This window comes from Magnolia sinica, chromosome 4 (assembly GCF_029962835.1).
Source record: "Magnolia sinica isolate HGM2019 chromosome 4, MsV1, whole genome shotgun sequence".
Lineage (NCBI taxonomy): Eukaryota > Viridiplantae > Streptophyta > Magnoliopsida > Magnoliales > Magnoliaceae > Magnolia > Magnolia sinica.
This window is the reverse complement of record NC_080576.1, coordinates 5,718,112-5,742,610: the sequence shown is the minus strand read 5'-3', so window position 1 is coordinate 5,742,610 and position 24,499 is coordinate 5,718,112. Positions and strand designations below refer to the sequence as shown.

The following is a 24,499-nucleotide window of genomic DNA, read 5'->3' as shown; positions in this document are numbered from 1 at the left end:
TCAAGAACCACAGAACAAGTATAAAATCTCAGCAATGCACAGAACCGAATGCAAAATTAAGTTACTCGGTTATTTTTACATCTTCACGTTATTCCTCTACTTTTAATGGGTTGTTCGGTGTGAGAGAACCAAGTTCTACTATTCCAATAAATTAAAAAAAAAAAACTGTGTACTTAAATAACTCTGCTAGCTATCTATTCTAGAATGGAAAATCTAATTGTAAAAACTGAAAAAGACCAACATTCACCAAAATTGTTGAAGTTGTATGTACTTATTAACTGATAAATTAATCTATCCACTTATTACGGATACTTTGAAACCTCCTTCACTGATGGATGTGTGTGAAAGTTTCAAACTGAGGGCCTCAAATTCAACATCTTGCATTTCCTCTGTTGTTAGACAAGAAGAGAGGCATTGGTTGATGACATCTTTCCCATAGCTTGAGGTTGTGTCTGCCACATTAGGGATTTTGATCTTCACAAACCTCATGATTTTCTCTAGGTTTGAATCAGATGGTTCTTTAGCAAAATTTTGTAGGATATCCTTCATGGCATGGCACCAAATTGGCCTAGCCACGTTGAGGAACTCATGCACAACTAAAATTGGAAGATTGACACTTCCCAAGGCTGATTCTTCACGACCCCCTTTACCATGATAATCTGATCCTCCAAGCTTCACAAGCTTGTAAGCATCGGCTAAGTCACTGAATCCTGTAGATCAGAGAAAGACAAGAAATTAAATAAATAAAATACTACAAGAAATGGGTAACCACATTTCAGAAAAAGGTGGTGAACAATTTTTGTAGTCTAAGCTCAAAAGAAAAAGAAAAAAAAAAAAACCCACAGGCTTAATTAATTACTTTTTCTTGGTTCTAGGTCCAGTCCAACCCTAGGTCTGGGTCCATTTTAGTATGACAAAAATCAGACCCATTTAAGAACTGGGTCTGTGTCGGGTCAGGATGAGTTGATTTTGAGAGGACTCAAACTTGATCATTTGTAATCTGGGTCGAACTTTTGGACCCAGATCCACCCTATGAGTCTAAAATTTAGACCCAGACCCACTAATTGTCAGGTTGAGCCCATTAAAGAACTGGGTCTGTGTTGGGCTGGGCCAAGTGAATTTTGAGAGGACCCAGACCCACTAATTGTCAGGTTGAGTCCAATGATCCCCTGTGGTTGACCCAACCCATTTGCACCACTAGGCAGAACAGAAAAAAGAAACCGCATTACATGCACATGTCATCTGAATGGCTTCAAGTCTGGCCTGAAACAATCCGAGAACCGATATGGCAGGTAAAGGCACTAAACTTGCCTGAGTTATTAAGGAGTCAGGACATCCATACCCTATTCATTCCCAAAACATAACACTGTACCTGCCAATTTTCCATCACTCCGATATACCTCCATAGCATGCAGTCCAGCAGCCTTCAAACCCTTGACAACTGCAATTGGGTTCTTCAATGCCCATGGATGAGCCAAAGCCGCCACACCCCCAGTTCGACATATCAATTGCACTGCTTCCTCTGCAAGAGGTTCTCTTCCCCTATTGTAAAAGCAACACTATGTTAAAACTAAAAAACAAATCATTGGATCACTATTTATCCCAGCATGGCCAAACAGAAAGCAATTTCCATATTAGAAGAGTTTCTGGTCTGTAATTATTACTTAGCATAAGCAGGTCCACCATCATATAGGTACCGAGCAAAAGCTTGCTTCAGATTCTCTACATGGCCAGCCTCAACCATGGCGCGAGCCACGTGCAACCGCCCTGGGGCCACTCCATTCCCTGCTATCTTAGTGATGTGTTCCCATTTAAGAGGCATCTTGAGGTTGTTTAGCTTTGATATCATGTCCTTTGCACGGAGGTAGCGCCCCTCCCTTATATTGGCCAGGCAATTCTCTAGTTCCTCAAATCTTGCCGGCCCAAAGCTACCGTAATATGCAAGGATATGAACAGGTTCCACAGTTCCAGACCCTCCCCTGGCCAATATCAGAATTGAAGATATAAATCTGAAATGACATGACTTAGAAAAGAATATAACAAGACAACTGCAGAATTAGTCACTCCATACACATTAGAGACTCGCAAGCTAAACAACCTGATACAGACTCCGAAGCAAAAGAAGCTTGTAGAAGGATGCTAATAGAATAGCTGTAAATACAGTTTGAAAAGCTCGGAGATGGTTGCCTGAGATAGAAAAGATTACCCTGGAGAAAATATCGTACTTATTTCAACACCTGGGATTATCCTCATGCCAAACGTATTAGCAGCTTTCAAGGCCTCAGGTATTCCAGCCATGGTGTCGTGGTCAGTAAGAGCTAGTACCTTCACCTGTTCTGAACACATGGTAATTGAATCATGCCCCATTGTTCATTTTTACTTAACTAGCAAGTGAATCAAGGCTAGGATCAGATATAATGTAACCATGATACTTCAATAAGAATTATCTTGTTGTAAAACAAGCCGGTTTTGGGAATGGGAAGAATGGAATATTTGAGCTTATTTTGACATTAGTACATTACTACTCCGATATAGAAGAATAGAAGAAGGTTTAAATTGATCAGTGATGATGATGATGGGCCAACATGAGTCTTATCATAAATCAGAAGCGCAAAGATGGCTAGCAGCAAAGGAGCAGCAACTTATTATGTGTTCAGATGAGACAGGTATGCATGACAATATCCATACTACATATCCATTGAAAATATATTAACTGAAATACCAATAGTTTGGAAGCCCAATCTAAATTTCCTTTCGAATTATGACAAGATTTATTCCAGAAGTACTTCATTTCAGAAGACTGATGTGTTGGGTTGGTAACATGGTTTGCCATGCATGTCAAGCATACTAGTTGATGCAGCAAGCAAGAGAACCACCATTTTTGCAAACTCTTTGTTCATTATCATAATCATCATCATTTAAGCCTTATCCCAACTAATTGGGATCGGCTACATAAATCTTGTCCGCCATTCCACTATCAAGGGCAATAAATTTAAGTAGACCATAGGTCATCAAGTCTTTTCTTAGTACGTTTGCTCTGTCCTTTCGGGCCTACCCACTGCTCTTTTAGAGCCTTCAACTTGCACCAAACCGCTCCTCATACTGTTGTGGTTCTTGGTTTTTGTTGTACATGACCAGAGCATCTAAATCTACTTTTCATCATCTTGTTAACTCTTCGTGCTACTCCTAAGTTCCTTCGAATGCATTCATTTCTAATTCCATCCTTGTCTAGCCGCTCATCCATCTCAACATCCCCATTTCAGCTACACCAATCCTATGAACATGTTGTTCCTAAACTACCCAACGTTCTGACCAACATTTTTGCAAACTCTTTATCACCATTCATATAATTTTGACATATCATAATGCATGCTAACAATATTTGTAGTTACATATGATATGTTTATGGAAATATCCAATGCATCCATTTCCACATTATTCGAGACAATGGAGACGTGCAAACCACTTGAAAGACAAATCTATCAGGGCGGTATTCAAATTCTGTCCAGAATAGCAAATGCATGAACCAAAAGCAAGAAACCGGAGCCTACTCAAGCCTCAGAAGGGTGAAGCAAAGCAAGTAAGGAAATATAAACATACAAGAAACATGGAAACACTAGGAAACTAGTAGGGGGCAAAAAAAATACTCATTTTGAATTCGTGTCCAAGTCACCAAAAGAATGCATAGTTTAGCTAGGGCTCTCTCAGTGACTGGTGATTTCAAGATAGAGGCTCTGGAAAGAAGGGAGGTAGAGACTCTTCCAAAATAGCCTCATAAGAGTTCAATTTCTTTACAACAGACTTTCTAGACTGACCCTTCACTTGGATCCATAGCCAGAAAGGCAGAATGAGGGCCTTTGCAAGGCTGGATATCAGTCATCGCAGTTCTGACCGGAGGATCTGCCTCCTAGAGTGCCAAATCATGCACCTTCCTGAAGTTCGCTCAAAACACAGCCCTTTCTTCCTTGATGTTCTGGAGCAAACTGGAGGCTGTAGCCTCCTGCCAATTTAGAAATGTCCACAAAATATTGACTACAGCTGAGAGGTTATCTGCATGAATTGAACTTCTTGTAAAAGATGATTCTGGAAAATGAATGTGAATCAAAGTTCGATACCAATTTGGAAATATCTAGACTTGAGATGAGAGGTTCTTGGCACAAAAATCAAGGATTAAATGGGTTTTATTTATTTATTTTTTGGAAGGGGTGGAGACTCTTAACCATAGAGCCAAAAATCAAATCTTCTTTTGCTTTCCTTTTCAGATGGATAAAGAATATTTATTGAAAATGAAGAAAATTCAGTACATCATATTAGTGGAAAGCATTCATAATGCATAGAGAAGGTTGTCCCATGCCCTCTTTAACTAGCAAGCTGGCCATCTTAATTACCTCCCTTCCGCAATAGCAAAGGAAATGTCTGGCTTATTGACTAAATCATGAGAAATGCTTGGAGAATTTTCACTTGCCGTGTCAATTAATCCCAAGAATCTCCTTCTATGAATGGGTCACCACCAGACATTGATGAACCAGGCATTCGCAAAGAACCATTGCCTCTGCTTCCTTCAAATCGCTCCAACTTTCCATACAAGAAAGAGTACCTTTATCACCTCAATCTCATCTCTAAGCACATTGCCCGCCCTAGATGGATCGGGATTACCATCTGAAGTTCCATCTATGCTCAGCTTCCACCACCTGAATGGTGGCTATCTCTCCCTCCCTCCATCATAACTCATGAAGTTCCTTTATTACAAGTGCCCATTTTACAACTCAGGGATTTATCATCTCCACTAGTTTCTATATATTTAAGTAGTACATACCCTGGAATATGCGCTTGCCCCACTCTTTCCAAACACTCCACAGAAAACAAAGGGAGAATCTGCCATAAAAAAAAAAAAAAAAAAAAAACCCTCTTTCTTGAAGGTCTTCACCTCCTCAACAATCCAATCATGGAGATCAGGGACATTTAAGGGAAGCCTTTTAAAAGGAAGAAGGTGGTTCAAGATATCATAATTAAGCCTTTCAAACAAATATAACAAGAGAATTGCTTTTTTGAAAGGTAAATATAGCAAGGATTTTATTGTACGTGAAAAGAATAAACAAAGGTTGTCTATTAGGCAGAAAATCAATGACTCGTGAAGGTGGCAATTGAAGAGGAAAACACAAGGGGCGGTGTTTTCTTTCCCATGGAAGGTTCCCAAGGTCAGATAGATCATTAACTTCTTTTCACAGAGAACTTGGAATATCCCTAAGATTTTGAAGCATATCGACCACATTTCAATTTCCTTCATACCAAAAGTGTAATAGGCAATAACCATGGATCACTACAGTCCTATTGGCATGTGCAATGTCATACATAAACCCATAACTTCTTTTCACAGAGAACTTGGAATATCCCTGAGATTTTGAAGCATATCGACCACATTTCAATTTCCTTCATACCAAAAGTGTAATAGGCAATAACCATGGATCACTACAGTCCTATTGGCATGTGCAATGTCATACATAATCCCATAGCTCCGATTATCATTCACAGACTGCAAACAATCCTCCCTTGAGTGGAGAAGAGAACTGTGAGGGTCTTTTAATAAAATGGGGGAATATTCAGGAAAATGTCTGCCCTGCCACCGAATGCCTATTCGATCAGAAGACGAATGATACTTACAGACGCGTGTCTTCAGTCGCCAACCTTGGACGCCTTGCATCTGCCATGCATGGCATGCAAGTGCAAGATTCAACCTGTTCATCAGGTGAGCCCACTGTTAGTGTGCTCTGGTCCCCCACAAAATAGGCTGATCAGTGATCATCGGTCATCTGCTTTTTTTTTACTGTCCACTTTCTGTGAATGTGGACCAATCTAATGTGTAGACCGGCCTGATGCTTGGGCTAGAGCACATTCACGGTGGGGCCCAACTGATGAACAGCCCTGATCTTGCAGATGTGTACCATATTGGTACATGCAGAGCATCCCATTTTGGTGATCGCAAACGCATGTTTGCAAGCAGCAATCCTCCAGCCTTAATGTGGATATTGGTGAAGAGAATGTCGGTCCTATGATCGCTTTCAGACATGCGTATCTAATTTCAACGCAAAATCCTTAGCCTCCAATACACAAAATACAAAATATATTTCAACCAGGCCCAACTTCAACCCCATTGATGAAAATGCCAAAATAATTGCCGCATCAACAGCGATCCTGAACCCCCAATTCCAGCATTTTTATACGCAATTGACAAAACCCAAAAATTTCCTGACCCCAAATTTCAGCATTTTTACATGCAATTCTATTACATGCAATCGACAAAACCCAAAACTTTCCTGACCCCAAATTTCACCATTTTTACATGTAATTCTGTTACGTGCAATTGACAAAACCCAAAAAATTCCTGACCCCCAATTTCACCATTTTTACCATTTTGGTACAGAATAAATCATTGTACTCCTCTCCCTTGCCACAAAACATGCATAATATCATGCTTACCAACATATGCATGCAACGATCAATCCATCAAATTAAGAAAAACTACAATCATAGTGACTAAATTGAACCAAAATCTCTACAATCTTCTCTTGCTAAGAGCATTTAACCAGATAAAAGCATCAACTTAATGAAAACTAATGATAGGAAACAAACAGAGAAAGCATGAAAATCCAACAGAGCTCAAAATAGCTAAAAACCCAAATACCAAATTCAACAAAATATTTTAAAGAAAGAAAGATAGAAACAAACACCATCATCAAAGCTAGAAAGAATACGACTCAAATAGCAAAGAAAAGAAAAACCCAGAAACGGAAAATCAAAAGACTCACCCCATTCCTATGTGCTCTCTCCACAACAACAGAAGGCGGCAAGAACCCGTCGCTGAAGATGGAATGAGAATGCAGCTCGAAAACAAGAGAGTCATCCGAGAATCGATTTCTTTTGGGTTCTACTTCACAATCATTCACAGAAGGAGAAAAAGAAGAAGAATCTGGAAAGACCCAATCGTAGACAGACTGAGCAGCCATGCATTGCTCAACACTAGCATTATTCATCATCTCATTGTTGCTGCTGCTTTTGCAGCAGCAACTATTGTTGTCGTTGTTGTTGTTGTTGTTGCTGCTGCTGTTTAGGTTGCGGTCTTTCTTCTTGTTTTTCTTCTTCTTCTTCTTCTTCTTGGTCGTGTTTTTACTGTTGCTGTTGTTGATGCGGTCGTCGTTGTTAGTGTTGTCGTAACCGTCAACCATTTTTCTTTTCTTTTTTCCTATTCTTTTCTTTTCTTTCTTTTCTCGAAGGGGATCTGATGATGATGTTTTTCTCTTTTTCTCTGTTCTGCCCTTTGTTTTTTTTCTCACTTCAATCGGTTCAATCTGTGGCTGCAGACGGGGTAAGCAATGGGGCGTTTGCAGTTATTAGGGTAGGAACCGCTTTTGAAAAACCAGACCATTTTCTCGACAAACAACCCCATTTTCTCGTTTCATTGTTAATGCCGGTAGTGGGGCCCACATTGTTTAGATATCCAAACAGGTCGTTTGGTGGGACCCGGCCGCTTTGATTCGATCCATGAAGAAATTAGGCGGGTCAGATTCTTTAATCTGGATGGACGCACGGGCACAAAAGAAATGAACGGCTAGAAATGTTCCTGTGTGGCCCAGGCCACCCACTAGATGAGGGCTCCAGGTCCAACTGGCGGGGCATGTGTCTTGCATCTGCCACGTGGCAGGGAGTGAGTATGCCAGACCTGAATCGTCTACAATACCTATTTTCCGTAGCGCGTACAGCACTCAAGTTCTTTGGGGCCCACCATGTTGTACATATAAAATCTACTCGGTCCATCAGGTACTTTTTTCATGATGGACCGTAGGACTAAAAATCATCCAGACCTACGACTCACGTGGAGTACACGACATGAAACAATGGAGATGGACGCGAACCATAGGTTTGTAGTTGGTGCTAAAATGGTATAAATCTTTCATCATAGCCATTCATCAGCTTTGAATCTCCGGGATAAATGGAAAACACAAAAACAATTCTGATCCAAAACTCAGGTGAGCCACAACGTGTGAACATAGAGGCTTTAGCCACAGTTTTACATTTTCCCATCGTTGTTGCATATTTGGATCTTTTATCGATCTGATAATTTGCATGTACGGTGGAGGTAAGTTTTATCATCTGATAGAAGGAGTAGATTTCACATCTATGATATGATGATTGCGAAAGATCTTAGTGGCGTTTCACGCGCTGTAAAACAGGTGTTGGAGACGATTCTGATCTGCATGATAGTGAGTGTACTCTGCAAGTGCACTTCTTTTTTGGGTTTCTTCTGCAAGTGCGGTTGCCAATCACATCCTTCGAGACCGCGTGCGTGATGTGGTATATTTTTCACCGCTCGGTTGGGTGCGACTTTAGGTGAAGAATCGCCGCGGATTGGTTGGTGACCCTCCACCACCAGCCAGGTTGCTTGTGTAAAAGCTCCATGAGCCCCACCATGATTATTTTTATCATGCTATCAATTGATTTTACCATCTCATTTTTACCACATAGGCCCAGAAAAAAGAGGGACGAGTATTAGCTACTACGAGATCATTTGAAGGCATGATCCAAATATGAGTTGAAAGGGAAGTTTAAGTGGACTCCACCACAAAAAACAATGGGACAATGAAGCCCACCATTGAAACCTTCTTAGGAACTATGGTGATGTATATTTGAAATCCAACATGTTTATAAGTTTACACAAACTTGGACAAAGAGAAAACATAAATATTAGTTTGATTGAAAACTTCTATGTAGTTAATAAGTTTTTAATAGTAGGCCTTCAATGCCCACTGTTTCATGCAATGGGGCGTAAAGCTTTGAATTTGACTTATTCCTTAACTCATGACCTAAAATGATCTCTTCAAATGGAGGGACCGTGTAAATACAACACATCATCATGGGGCTATAGAATTTGGTGACATCACTTTTGGGGAGCCAATCTTGCTACTGAAGCCGTCACTCAGTAACTAATCCACGCACAAAATAATAATAATAATAAAAAAAACTAGAATCAAAGCTTGAGTGGAACATATGAAACGGTGAGGATGGACCACCAACATGTTTAAAAAGTCATGCAGCCCTTGATGAAGGAAAAACATAAATATCAGTTTTATCTAAAGCTTCTAGCCTAATTTGAAACCTTTGTAGCCCCTGGGAAGTTTCTAACAACAGGCATTCAATCCCCATTGTTTCATGTGGTGTACTTCATTAAAGCTTTAGATCTACTTCATTTTTTGGCTCGTACTTTGAAATAAACTAGCAAAAATGAATAGACAACATGGATAAAGCACATAGATCATGATGGGATCCACAGGACTTTTACACCCGCTACTTAGTTGGTGTAGGGGTCCCCAGCCAATACACATCCTAGAGGAATTCTCTGTATCTGAAATAAACTAGCAAAAATGAATGGACAACATGGATAAAGCACATAGATCATGATGGGATCCACAGGACTTTTACACCCGCTACTTAGTTGGTGTAGGGGTCCCCAGCCAATACACATCCTAGAGGAATTCCCTGTATCCTTGAACTCTGAACATGCCACCTCTGTCCATCCATTCTGCCAGCTCTGTAACAAAAAATGAAGCGGATCAAAACTTAATATAGGCCCAATGAAATAATGGGGATGGAAATGAAGACCACCATTGAAAACTTATTAACCCCATGTTGATGTTTATATGCCACCCAGATGGTTTATATGCCCCACCTTAGGCCCCACCATGATGAAGGGAATATACAAATATCAGTCAGATTCAAAACTATGTCCTCAAGAAAGTATTAATAGTGTGAATTCAATTAATCCTCACTATTTTTCCAATGGTGTAGCCCACTTGAACTTTCGGTCTATCTAATTCTTGAGATTAATACCTAACATAGTTTGACCATATTGATGGACAGAGCTGATAGAAGAAAAACACCACGATTCTAGTAATCTTAGGTTCAAGAAACCGTTGTTGACCTCAATGTGCCACCCAATGTATGGACTTTGGTGGACCCCATGTATTCTTATGTGTGGACCAAGAATGTGCCATTGACCTTGATGTTATGGATTTCCATAGATCTAGGGGTGTACATCGAATCGAGCCGAGTCAAGCTGGCCTCACCTCGACTCGGCTCAGCCACTAGCTGACATCAGCTCGAACTTGGCTCGAATCGATCCTCGAGCCTGGCTGGCCAGCTTGGCTCGGTTCGGTTAGCAGCTCGGGCCAGTTCGAGCCAAGTTTGAGCCGAGTTCGTATGTGTAGCATTTTCACAAATACTTGGACTGCACCTTCAAAATCTCACCGTATTTAAGACAACACCAATGGTTTTACAGGTACAACATAAAAATTAAGAAAAAAAGGGTATTGGTTTCATATACATACCTTCCTTGCCACCAGCCACACTTCGTGAGCAACATCAATATCAAAATAAATGAGTCACCAAAGTTCGATTCAAGCTGGGTTCGATCTGAGTCGAGTCGAGCTAGGCACAACTCGAACTCATTTTTGAGCTAAAAAAATTAGCTTGACTCGGCTCAAACTCAGCTTCAAACCAAGTCAAATTGAGCTTTTTTGAGGCGAGTCGAGTCGAGTCGATCGAGCTAACCGAGCTAGCTCAGTTCGTGTACACCTCTACATACATCCCTATGTGTGGACTGAAATGAGGCTTGTCTCAAGGAGTACCAAACCGTGATTTGGTGTGATGTCGTTGGGGCATGATGGACCAAAATAGATAAATTGACAATTTTAAATCCCAGGTTATTTGGGTTTTGTTCATGCTATTGCTAAAACACTAAGGTGAAAAAGGATATTGGATACTTTATCAAAGATTTGGCGGGATTATTGGAGCCTTTCAGAGTTCTTTCAATGTGAAAAGTAATTTTCTTTTGTAAATTTGCTTTTATATATATATACACACACACACACACACACACACACACACACACACACACACACACACGGAAACGCTCACCTGCGAACCAGTTCGTACATACTACGTACGAACTTTTTTGAGAACCCATCCTACGGGATGTGGATCCAAAATCTGAACCGTTCATGTGAAGCAGCACCTCGTGAAACCCCCTGGGCCCAAGTTTTACTTTGATCTAAACCTTTTATGGCCCATGAAAAATGAAAACATTTTCCTCCCTTGATTTGCATTTCTCTTTGCTATGGCCCAACAGAATTTTAGATCAGTGTGAAAATTTGTAACATAAGGTTTCATGGAATTCCGCATCACATGAACCGTTCAGATTAGACACCCATGACACGTGTGCAAAGGTGCTCATGTGCGTAGGTGCGCAGGGGAGCATGACTCTCTCTCTCTCTCTCTCTCTATATATATATATATATATATATTCAAACGCACTTATTGTATGCAATATGTATATTAATAAAAAGCCATTCTAGCCTAAATTCTTCTCAAACTCATTTTCTTGATGTTATCTTAGCATGTCAAAGGAATCATCCTAAGAAGTTCTCTCAAGTTGTTTGATGCTCTTAATAGTAGCAATCTAGATCTAGTGAAGAAGCTGATGAGAAGAATTGTTTTAGGAGAGCTTTAACCTGATTCATAAGTGTTCTTGCAGATGTGAGAGATGGCCACAATTTCTTGGTCTTTCAAGTATCATTTTCCTTTTTCTGTTAGTGTGACAGATTATGTCTTTATTAAGTTGAAACCTTCGAACTGCCTCTTAAAGAAGACTTAATTGATGTCTTTATTCATCGTAGATGAGGAATACCTATGTTAGAAAAAAATGATCCCCTCTTAAGACGTAGGGCTGAGGATTCAAATTCAGCCTATATAGCATGAAAGGAATTAGATCACAAGGTGAAACCGTGGCTTACAAGCACCTAGGGATATTGCAGCTGTTGGCTTTGTGGGCTAGCAAATGCAAATGTCCTGGAACAAAAATCGTAGTGACTGGAGGTTTTTAAATCATCCATTTGCAGCCCATGGGTAGAGCAGCACAGGGAGTTCAATCTGATTCTTGGGATATGAGTTGGCACGCTACCAATTTAATTAAAAAATTGGATTCAATTGTCAACTACTTGTATTGGAAATAGGATCGACTACAGATTAGAGCCATAGCACATGTTTCATAAAATCCGTATGATTTTTTCGATTTAAATTGAATAGATTTTATAGGAAAGAAGATTTTGTTTAGCATGTTTTATTTCATAATGATAGGAGAAGAACCTAACTCAAGTTGTTATTGACCAGTGCTTTCTAGCCCCACTATGATGCATGTGCTTTATCCATGTTGTTCATTCATTTTTTTTAATAATTTTACGGCATGAGCCCAAAATTGAGACAAATCCAAATTTGAGGTAGACCACACCACAGGTAAAAGTGGTAATTGAGCAGCCACTATTAAAAACTTCTTGGGGGTCACAAAGGTTTTGGATCAAGTTAAAATTTATATTTTTTTCTTTTATCTATGTCGTTGTGACCCAATCACCGTTGGATGGCAAATAAACACTGCAGAGGCACTAGAAAGTTTTTAATAGTAGCATTCAATCATCACGGTTTTCGTGTGGTGTGGTCCACTTGAGATTTGGATCTAGCTCATTTTTGGGCTCATGCCCTAAAATGATCTTGAAAAATAGATGGACGGCGTGGCTAAAACAAAAACACCATGGTGGAGCCGACAAAGCACCGATCAGTGGCCACTTTGCTACCAGCAAGGTCAATGGGCAATTCCTGTCCACCTGAAGTGGATATGTTAAGATGGACCAGGGCCATCTCTAATTCTGAGAGAGAACAAAAGAAATGTGTTGATACTAGCAGAGTGTAACGAATGATACACTGGCAGTTGCACATTATTTAGAAGTTGCATGGGGCATAAAATTAATTCAAACTCGCCATCTAAAATATGGACAAAGGTTTAGATATATCATGAACAGAAGTTTACTATTATCATGTTATCCAATTATTAGATTGTTGGACATTTATTCAACAATTAAAAATGAAAAATATCCAGTAGTCTTATTTCAAATAACAGCATCCATACATGGTAGGTTAGGATGGTCCAATCAATCTAATTTTTAAATTGTAAGTAAGCGCAAGTGGATTTGGTTTAATTTGAGTTAATATAAGCCATTATGATCATTTTCATGTGCTTGCTCTCTTGAGAAATGCTGCAAGAAATCCTTACGAAAATGCCAACTCTAAGAGGTCATTTGGCACCTTGGATTTAGAGGTAAATTGGTGTATTTCAAATTCAAGTAGTTATTTTTTTATTTTTTATTTTTTCTTTTAACACTGTCGATTTGATAGTAAATGGAATGAGAAAGGTATTTTAAACATTGCTTTTCGGCATAATTTGAAATCTCAATAAAATACTACTATTCTAAAATAATTCAAAGGAAATGTTTTTAAATTTTTTTTAAAATTTTTTTAAAGTAGAAGGGTATCACTTATAACAAATGTATTATTAGGCTGCTAATCCAATATATTGGTGGTACATCAATGATACTCCAAAACAATTTAATTATCAGTTGCAATACTAAAATCACATTAATTAAATGATCTGAACCATCCAAATGCTTAACATTTAAATGGATGGTTAAAATTTATTGGTGGGTTACTTGTTTAGGATCCTTACATTTGTGGCATACTCTAGGTAGGAAATTTTCTCTCTCTCTCTCTTTTTTTTTTTTTTTTTTTTTTACTGAAATACATATTTCAATGGACTTATTACAATCATTCAATCAAATATGACACACATAAATACTAATTTGGAATATAAAAGTTGACTTAATTAATCAATTCCAGGCATCCTAACTATACTAAAGGATTTTAATGCATTGCAAATACAATTTTACTCCCAAAGTAAGATTTGATTCCAATGCATTTCAACAAAACACAATTGAGGATTTGGAATTACCAAACGGGCTAAATGTACAGTAATGAAGAAATCAAATCTTGGCAGAAAAGGGACATGTACATGAGATCTGGGCCGTTCACTCGTTGGTCCTAACATGGGTAATTCATCTAAAAGGATTGATGATTCGGGTTAAAATCCTCAAAAAACCGTCCAGTTAGCTGTCAATATCACCAGATTGTGTGAATTCATGGTGTACTCCCATTCCACTGTGGCGGGCAACAGATGATCGGTCCGGATCTTAGACAGCTGCTGTATGTAGACCGCGATTAAGTGCTGGATAAGTACACTTGCGGGAGTACACTTGCAAAGTACTCATGGATCACACGTACTAATATAGTATGCATGTGAGATCCAACACGCTCATCAGGTGGGCCCGCTCGTTTTATCCGACGATTGAAAATTCAACTACTCTACTCATCTGGTGGACCACACAAATATCGAACAAAGAATGCCCTATTAAGAGTTTGAGACGTGTGAGTGAGAGTCCAGGGAAAGTACACTCAGCAGGCCCAAAAGAACGCGAGATGATAAGGCCGTATCATAAAAATATCGACACGAGAAATTGCGAACATGTCGAAGAAACGGCCACTCGATAATAGTACTTCTATTCCTATGCGGCGACGAAGTAGTGTTCCCTAGCAACCCTTCACTTATTTCGCGTCACCAGGTGTTTTACAAGGAGCGGATTAGGTGCGGATCCGGCCTCACCCAAGACTTTACAGACCTTACTCTGGGACCTACCGTAATATATGTATACTATATCTACGTCGTCCATCAGTTTTCCCAGATTATTTTATGGCATGAATCCAAAAAAAGAAGTAGATTGAAATCTCATGATGACCATACGATAGGAAAAAGTGGTGATTGAACATCTCACCATTAAAAAAAATCTTGGGGGCTCACCGTAATTTTTAGTAATTTCTATTTGACATCCAACTTTTTGATAAGGTCAAAAAAAATCTGGATGAAGGGGAAAAAATATTTAGAACCTTATCCAAAACTGTTATGGCCCACAATGAGTTTTTAATTGCAAGTTAACCCTTTTTCAATTGGGATGGTCCATTTGAGAGTGTATATGCTTCAATTTTAGTCTAATTCCATAAAATGAGCTGAAAGAAAATGATGGACGGCATAGATATAGAATACATATATCAAGGTGGGCTCCACATTAAGAGTCGTACTGTCTTGGGTACAGCCGAGGCTGTACCTAATCCGCTCCGTATTCCCAAGGCCAAAACGAAGGTGATCCGCGAAACTACCAAAAACCGTAGTACACATGGTCCCTATCCATCCATTGATCCCAGCCTCCTTGATCAGATCCGTTAGACCGTGAGAGAAGCAATCATGGCGCCTGGTGAAAATATCTTCCAGATCGGATGATCCAGATGAACCTTTAATTAGCCAACAACAGCTGCTTAATTCCATCAAATTAAACCCCCAGCCCTGCATCCACACCGTGTCCACCATATGATCGCTTCCGATCACCATGTTCAGATTATTACTGGGCCAGGCCCAGCCGAAGAAAAATCCTACCTCAGTGTATGCCCAATCAAACCAAATCAAAATTTAGGATCAAACCAATGGTAGCCCTACAACATGAGTGGGCCCCTTTTAGGTAGACTCCCAATACTTGAGAAGTGAAGAACACCACAAGGGTCGGCTCAGATGCACTGTGAAGAAGCAGGCGGACTACATTTTAAATTAGTCCGGCGGAGTAAGGACAAAACCCTGAGACACGAATTCCATCTTGCGATTCGGGTATTTTACGTGCGTTGAGACACAGAACCCGATGTGGGGCTGTGATAAATGCGGTCCTGCTCTCGTTTCACCGTCTCTTTGGTCTATGGTGCAGAAGAATCGCTTTGTCAGGGTTAGTGATGTGAGAGAACGGTATGGTAGTTCGTGAGTGTTTGGTCAAAGAAAGACGGCCCTAATTCCAGTCTCAATCACTTTCCAAATAAATGACCCTACACAAGTAGCAAATTTACAGGCTATCAATTTATTTGCTATTCTGGTTGCGTTTGATCTTTCATACGTGTATGCTCAGAAACTGTACTCTTGGTATGTATATTACTCAAAATAGGCCGTCCATTTCCTGTGGCTTACTGTAGATAAGTCGCCATCTACTGTAGATAAGTCGCCATCCTAAGATAAGATAGATCGAACGGCACTGTCGTCCGATTAATGAGCATTTATTCGTCGAGTGGACTGTTAAATACTTTCCAATTTTAGCCGTCCATTAAGTGTCAACCTATCTGATGGTTAGAACATTTTCTTGGTGATTTTTTGTCAGTTGAACTATGTAGATTGGATCACATAATCTGGGCCGTTTAGTCCTTAGGTTCATTTATGATACATGCACTGTATCTTGAGTGCACGAGTACGAGGGAGGATTCTCTGGCAGAGTATCAGGTTATTAATTTTTTGTTTTTCTTTTTTAAAGTGACACACAACCACCCGGGATACGGAAACGGATTGGCTACTCGGCTGGTGGTCGGTGCTCTGTGGGGCCAAACATGATGCATGTGTTTCATCGATTCTGGTCATCCATTTTTACGGATCATTTTAGACTTTTTACCAAAAATGAGAGAGATATAAATCTGAGGTGGACCACACCACAGGAAAACAATAGTGATTGGATATCCACCATTAAAATCCTCCTAAGGCCCACTGTATTATTTATTTGACATCCAACCTGTTTACTAGGTCATACAGACCCAGATGAAGAGAAAAAACAAAGATCAGCTTGATCCAAAACTTTTATGACCCCAAAAATTTTTTAATGGTTAACATTCATCAACACTGTTTCCTGTGATGTGTTCCACTTGAGATTGGAATGTACCTCGTTTTTTGTTTCATACCATAAAATGATATATCAAAATAGATAGACGGCATGGATGAAACACATACATCATGATGGGGTCCACATAGCACTGACGAGTAGCCAATCCGCTTTCGGGGATACGGTGGGGAGGGCCTCCGAGGGGGTTTACGGTGGTGTGTTTTATCCATTTTTTTACAGATCATTTTAAGGCCACCATGCTTACCATTAAAAACTTCTCAAGAGGTGCAGATATTTTGATCAGGCTGATATTTGTGTTTTACATTCAACTAGTCTACGTGACTTTATGAAAAGGTTGGACAGTGGGACCTAAGAAGCTTTCCATGGTGGGCGTTGTTATCATGCTACTCTTAGTGTGGTGTGTTCCACTAACCTTTGGATCAGCTTATTTTTGGACTCATTCTCTAAAGGTGTTTGATTTACATTATTAAGGTAAATGGCTGAAAACGACAGTAATTGTGTGATGAGATCACCTACATATGTGATTTTAATCATAAAATTGATAATTTTAATTATAATGTGAAAATGTAATGATTATTATTATATTTAACTACATCTTTACATATTTATTTATCTTAATGTATGAGCTAGAATTCCCATTAAAACTTGGAACTCTCATTTAAACAAATAATTTAAAAGAATAACAATGCCTTATTTACTTTTCATTATCATTATAATTGGACAAATAAATAAGGCTTAAAATTATTTATTTAAAAAAATATATAGACAAATAGCATGAAAAAATCACTTTGATGAAGAAGGGTGGTGCATCCTGCTAGTTCGGATGGACTTGACCTAGGCACGGGCTTTGTAGGGCCCACCATGACATACGGTCTCTATCTATGTTGTCCATTGAAATTTTAATATCATTTTAAAAAATGCCCAAAAATAAAATACATCCAAAGCGTGGGATTTTTTTAAATAAATACTCACACCATAGTAGATTTTCACTATAAGAGATACGTGAATAATGAACTCGTGTTGAAACTCCCGTAAATTTACCATTCAAGCGTAAGTAATGTTGTGGGTAAAAATGGACTAACCAAGATAACTTGAAATGGGGGGGACGACTTCCATAAAAAAACCTGCTAAGCCACGACTCACTTGACCTCAAAGTTGATTTGGGTTCAACCAGCATTAACTACAGCCTCAATTCAAGATTGACCATAGTCTAACTGATCTCGATCGAGCTCAATCTAATCGACATCGAGCTTAGTATGTTCGACCTCAAGCTTGAGATCAACTTTAGTTTGCCTAAGTTAGGGGACAAGCTCAGCCCAAGCATAAGGTCAAGCTCAACCTTACACCTTAGCTTGGTTGGTCACCCATCACCTACAATCTATCCAAAAATTCTCATCTTAATTTTTTCTAGGAATCTTGGAGAAATAATCGCGCTTCCTTAAAATCAACTTCCTAGTATGATACGATATCAGATGGCAGGTTCATTGTCATACTCAACGCTGCCTCTAAGGAAATTATATATACATTCTCATTCCGTGAAGAAAGGTACGTAGAATCTCTCACCCAAAATCCCTCGATACGAACACACTTAAATTACTAACTTGACTTTAACATCTCCCTCGTTCTAGCCTGGGTCGACCAGATTTATGCATTAACAAGTAAGATCGATGTGACCTCATGACGTCATGTACTAGTTGGATGGCAAATAAACCTCACGCCATGTGAAGAGAAAAGCATTGATGCCCCGGCTGGTATGATGCATGATATGCATGCACATACTATTGTACACCTGGCATTCTTGGAAGAACTGATTATGGTTAGCGGCTATATATCTAATGGCTAATGGACACCCAGATCCATAGCTCAACTGGCGGCCTGAGTGGAGATACCTTGTTTCAACACTTGAGGTCTTGGCATCGATCTCTAGTGGGGGTGGCTAACATGGAATGTGTGTACTGACATGCATGGGTGTGTACTAACAAGCTAACCCAATTTTTTTTATTTTTTTTAAATAAAAAAAATCTAATGGCTAATGGACGGTCAAAATGAGGAAAGGCTCATGATGTTCTGCTATCAAATCTCTAGTGATCCGAGGCTAGGATCGTTTAATCAAACTGGTTTTCAGGTATTATAAAAAATAAAAAAAACAAAAAAAAAAACTGGTTTTCAGGTTATGATCTATCTACAGGGGATCCCACGATTTTGAGGGTAACGCATATGTTACACTTAGGATTGTCAAGTGCATGAGTATGGATACCATCTTCTACATTCACAATTGTCTGATGATGGCGTCACCATCCATCTCGTCTTCTTGTGTCTCATTCAGCGTCTGCATGCACATGTAAATATCACATAGCGCATTTGACAAATGGGATGATACTGACGTCGAGGTGCACTTGTGAGTGAAGATCCCTGTCGATGGGACAGGTGGGCCTCACTATCAACATGCACATGCTTAAAAGTGAGGCCAGTGCGCCTATCACGTGACCAAAAATGTACATTGTCTGAGGACTGGGGTCAATTCATTTCAACCGTCCATTCTTGGGACTGGGGTCAATTTATTTTAACTGTCTATTTCTAGGGTTCACGTTTTTCCCACCTTGCAAGGGGCCACCTGATCTTTGGGCAGGGGCATGCTGCCTGGACCTCCTGATGAACGAACGACCCAGATGGCATGCATGTGTTGAGGGGAGAACAGTAGTTCCTATGGGTACAAGTACTCTTCGACACTTGTACATACATGTATCTCACGTGCATCTCCATGCACTCGCACAGATTTTTATGAACTCCCACGCCCATAATATGATTTATTCAGAGGAAGACCCTCTCTAATAAAGATCATATGAAACAACCCACGTCGCTGAGGGGTGACAAAAAACTTTTTAAAAAAATTAATATGGTTACTTACTCGTACTCTTGCTCCGGTGGGAGACTCCCAGGAGTTTCAACACCTGGTCAAGGGTTTGAGTACTCATATGAGGTGAAGTCCCACTACGGCCTAAGTGTGTGGGGGTGTGTGCGTGCACGCGTCAAATTTTTTTTTTTTAAAATTAATATTAAATTTACAAACTTATGTATTTATATTTAAATATTCCTAAGTTTCTAGAAAAAAAAAAATACAAATCCTATAGTTAAGGTTATTTTGATCACTGCCTTGAAAAAATATTACATATCAATTTTGTCGTTGTTGTTCCTTGAACAATCTATTCTGAATGAAAGAGATGTGAGAGTTACACGGCCGGCATCCTTTGGATTAAGATCAAGGGAGACGTGCAGAGCCGTTGATGCAAGTGAACCCCACAAATTACATGTGTGGTGTGAAGGAGGGGGGAGGAGGGAATGGTTCTCTCTCTCTCTCTCTCTCTCTCTCTCCCCCCCCCCCCCCCCCCTACCTTCTTTCTCTTTTCTCCTCTGCAAGTGGTGGGGACGTACGTCCAAAGCTCCCTCAGTGCTTGTGCTCCTCTTCTTTAGGATAACATCTACGTACAAGGAATAAGAGTTTCAAGGAGACACTATTTATAATCCTCTAACATTATATAGTATTTCATATGCCATACTACATTGAAATTTTGTGATCATGTCTTAACCTATATACTTACATTGATCCAATCCTTACATTTCCATTGCCATCCACTATTAATACAATACTTATGCAAATTAAGTGGTAGCTTACACCACCTATAATATCTATATGCATGCTAATTGATCTCTTGTTGGATCATGTGAGTATCAGCAGGATTTTGATGCATGCACCCAATTACACCTACTTTTTAAGTCACGTGATGATTTTATAAAATCACGTGATGATTTTATAAAATAAGCCAAAGCATATGTAATCAAGATCTTGAACTCTTAACACGTCCTTGAGTTCAAGAATTAATTATAGTTAGCATATGTATCCTCAAGTTGATTATAATACAGTATGATAAGGTTTAGTAAGTCTAAAATTAGGAGCCTGTTTTCATAATACACTCACACTCCTATATGTAGTTAAGCAGACTTGCTATCATTTCTAATGGTACCTTCCATCTTAACTCATTAAAAGTTCGTTCCCACATGATGATTACATAATAATGATGGTGAACGTAGGTCTGTCCTATACCTTCTAGGGTGGTCATGATTTAACAAGGCACCAAGATCTATGATACTCAAAATTCTTCACTGGTGAGTGATTATTATGTCCAATCACCAGCTCTGAACACGCCCACACACAGCCCCACACACTCACACTGTAGTGGGATTTCACCACCTATGGGTACTTGAACACTTGATCAGGTGTTGAAACTCCTGAGAGTTTTCCACTGGAGTAAGAGTAAGGACCTAAGATTGTTTCTAATCTATTAGTTAATTAAGTGGGCTACAAATTCACAAAGAAATAGATATTTTAGAAGAATGAAACTAATGGTTTACATTTAAGTAGAATGACATATTTATGAGGATTTTAATACACATGTATAAAGTCAAGTTGGACCAAGTTAGGTTGAGCTAGGTTAGGATTGCACATATTAACCATGACTTAAGCGTAGGACCAATCAAAAAATTGATCAGGCCATGTATGCAAGGCTCAAGGCTAGCCTACAGGCCAAACCCCACCCAAAGTTGGGTTAAGCTTGCTGGGATGGGCCCATTACTACTTAGGGCTTATTTGATTTTCCAAATCCACAGTAAATGCCTTGTAAATGGGTAATGATTATTTCCCTAAGTGTATGCTTGGTGATGGTTGATTTGATGGACTTAATTGGAACATGGGAAAGGAGGACGTGTGAAATATATGTGGAGTCATCGTGATGTATGTGACTTATCCACACCATCCATCCATTATGGCACCTGAGTTTAGGACATGAGTAAAAAACTGCTGCAGATCCAAAGCTTGAGTGGACCACACCACAAGAATAAGGGAATTGGACACTTAGGGTTAAAAACTTCCTGGGGCTACTGTTTCCTTTAGTGTGGGCCACTTGATTGTGTGTTGGGTCTACCTCATTTTTTGGCTCATGCCCCAAAATGTTTTCGCAAAATGGATGTAGAGTGAGGATATGTCATATATATTAAGGTGGGACCCACAAATTTAAATCAATCCTTTTGAACCGGTTTCGAAGTGAAAACAGGGTGTCTATTTCAAACAGACTGAAAGTGTAGGTATTACTTATTTACTATATATTTACTATGGATTTAGAAAATCAAGCAGGCTTAGGATATGACAAAAATGTCTCTATCAGAAAATGATTAATACGACCATGGAGATTGAAAATTGTAATCCAAACCATCTGTACCATCAATATTACGGTCCATACCATCCAGACAATTGATATTATGATCTCGACCATTTGTTGTATACAACTATCCAGACAATCTAATATGTACAATGATCTAGGCAGTCTAATATTATGATATTGACCATCAAACCTATCGATATTATGATTCAAACCATCTGTACTATTAATATTATGATCCGGATCATTTAGACTGTTGATACTATGATCCAGACCATCCAGATCATCAATACTATGATCCAAACCATTCAGACCATCGATATTATGATGCGGACCATCCAAACAGTTGATATTATGATTCAAACCATCCAGATCATGAATATTATGATTTAGACCATGCAGAACATCTAGACCATTGATATTATGAACCAGACTATCCACATCATCGATAACATGTATAGACCATCTAGACCATTGATAATATGATCCAAACGATCCAGACCACCAATCTTATGTTTCAGACCATCTAGACTGTGTGGCCTGATTTATGAATAGACTTACCCAATTTTTAGGACAAGGTATGTTCATGGTGTGGGAGCCACCTGATGAATAGCGATATTGCACGCCTGTCTCACTTGTGCCTTGAGCGGGGCTTTTCCTTAAATGGCTATCGTGCCGAAGTATCTCAGCAAGATCTGGATCAGGTACCAAGCACACTGATAGTGCAATAATCAAGCCAGTCCACTTATCAGGTGGGCCTTCCATGTGGTGGATGTCGACCACAGGTTAGTCTTTTAACTATCGTTTTTGTATGCCGCCCTCATGACCGGTAGTTCAGCCTGGTTTTTGAGCTTAATTATGTCACAATATTCAAAATAGGGCCACCTGATGAACGGCCCAAATATCATACAAAACGGTGCTCCTATCCACGTGGCAATGGTACTATAAATCCCGTCCTTCCGTCTGGTGTCCAACCATAATTGGCCGCCGCTGGAAATTAGTAGCCCCAATATAAATCATAAATTCTTACCAACTTGATGGTTAGAGAACTAAATGAGTCTGAACTTTTGTTTCATAATACATCCAAATTGGGACCCATAATATTGATGCTTCAATTTGATCAAGTCATATTCCACATATGCAATCTCTTAAGTAACTGCCTGTGTATCATCTGTCACTCTCTACCAGAGTATTAAAGTTTTTTTTTTTTTTTTTCTCAAAATATAAAAAAGAAATGACCAAATATGAGGCCGCCGTACAATTTCCATGTCCAAAAAAGTCTCTAGCTTTCTTTTATAATGGATATATATATATATATTGGCAAATGCTAAGGTATACGCGGCATGAGGAGGGAAGGATTGCCAACCTACCACACTTCTACGAGACAGGAGCCAATCATTAGGTGGGGTTGGGTGATGTGCAGCACGCCAACAACGCAGTGAGCTTAGATCCAATCTCAGGCCTCACCCACAAACGATAAACAGGAAGAAATATAAACTAGAAACAGATCAAAGCAATTCAAAACAAACTACAAGACATGATATACGTGAAAAAACTCCAATTTAGGGTAAAAAACCACAGATGCAAACTTCCACTATGAAGAACGAAGATTACAAGCCAATATACTAACATCTCTCTTGGAAGTACAGAGAAAATCCATTGCCCACACCTTAGAAATATATCTCAATATTCACCTTGACCCTATAATAGCCCTAGGGACCCCAATTTATAGTTTTGACAACTTCTCTTTCGCACCCTTGTGAAAGGCGACACAGAAATCCGCAGTCCGCATCAGATTCGGAAATGAATCTGCATAACCACGACCAGTTGAGCAGATTACACGACCGGTCGAGTGGAACCCACGACCGATCTTGCATGGCCCACGACCGGTCGAGAACCTTGGACCTAAAAAACTGATGCTCTCTGGAGTTCCAGTCGTGCTAGTCCACGACTGGTTACGACAGGTCGAGCGGGCTCCATGACTAGTCGAGCAGGGGCCACGACCGGTCGTGCGCGGCCCCAGATGTGGCTCCACTTCTCAACAATCTCCCACTTAGAGACACATCGCCTACCTTTGTCTTCTTGATCCGGAGTGCACCACCTCCCCGTCTTTAAGCCCGAAGACCAATCAAAGCTGAACAGAGCTTCAACTTGTCTCGTGTGACCGCCTTGGTCAACACGTTTGTAGGATTCTCACTTGTATGAATCTTCTCTAGAGCAATCGATCCATCTTCCAGTAACGAACGTATGAAGTGATATCTGATGGCAATATGCTTGGTCCTTGAATGAAAGGCTAAATTCTTAGCCAAGTGTATTGCACTCTGACTGTCACTGTACAGCTTGTAATCTGCTTGCTTCTTACCCAACTCTTCCATGAAACCTTGCATCCATACCATCTCCTTGCACGCTTCTGTAGGTGCAACATATTCTGCTTCTGTCGTACTGATGATACTATCTTCTGTAACTGAGAGACCCAACTGATTGCAGCACTACTCAGAGTAAAGACATAACCTGTAGTGCTTCTTCTGCTGTCAATGTCTCTTGCCAAATCTAAATCACATAGCCTTGTAGCTTGATTTTCGATCCACTATAGCACAG

The 24,499-nt window shown here is 39.7% G+C and overlaps 1 protein-coding gene across 1 annotated transcript; it reads right to left on the bottom strand.

The window, feature by feature from the left end:
* On the bottom strand, positions 1–7,317 carry LOC131242250 (uncharacterized). The gene is made up of 5 exons (XM_058240771.1): positions 6,807–7,317; positions 2,207–2,331; positions 1,665–1,979; positions 1,373–1,542; positions 1–710 (listed from the first exon to the last, which is right to left on the bottom strand). The coding sequence occupies exons 1-5, from the start codon at positions 7,221–7,223 to the stop codon at positions 292–294; spliced, it is 1,446 nt and encodes a 481-aa protein (XP_058096754.1). The 5' UTR covers positions 7,224–7,317; the 3' UTR covers positions 1–291.
* Positions 7,318–24,499: the final 17,182 nt, after the last annotated feature.

Coding starts and splice junctions, on each gene's coding strand:
- LOC131242250 (XM_058240771.1), bottom strand. CDS start 7,223: ATGGTTGACGGTTACGACAACACTAACAACGACGACCGCATCAACAAC. Junction 2,332..6,806: donor AGAGAGCACATAGGAATGGG/GTGAGTCTTTTG, acceptor TGTTCAGAACAG/GTGAAGGTACTAGCTCTTAC. Junction 711..1,372: donor GAGTGATGGAAAATTGGCAG/GTACAGTGTTAT, acceptor TCTGATCTACAG/GATTCAGTGACTTAGCCGAT.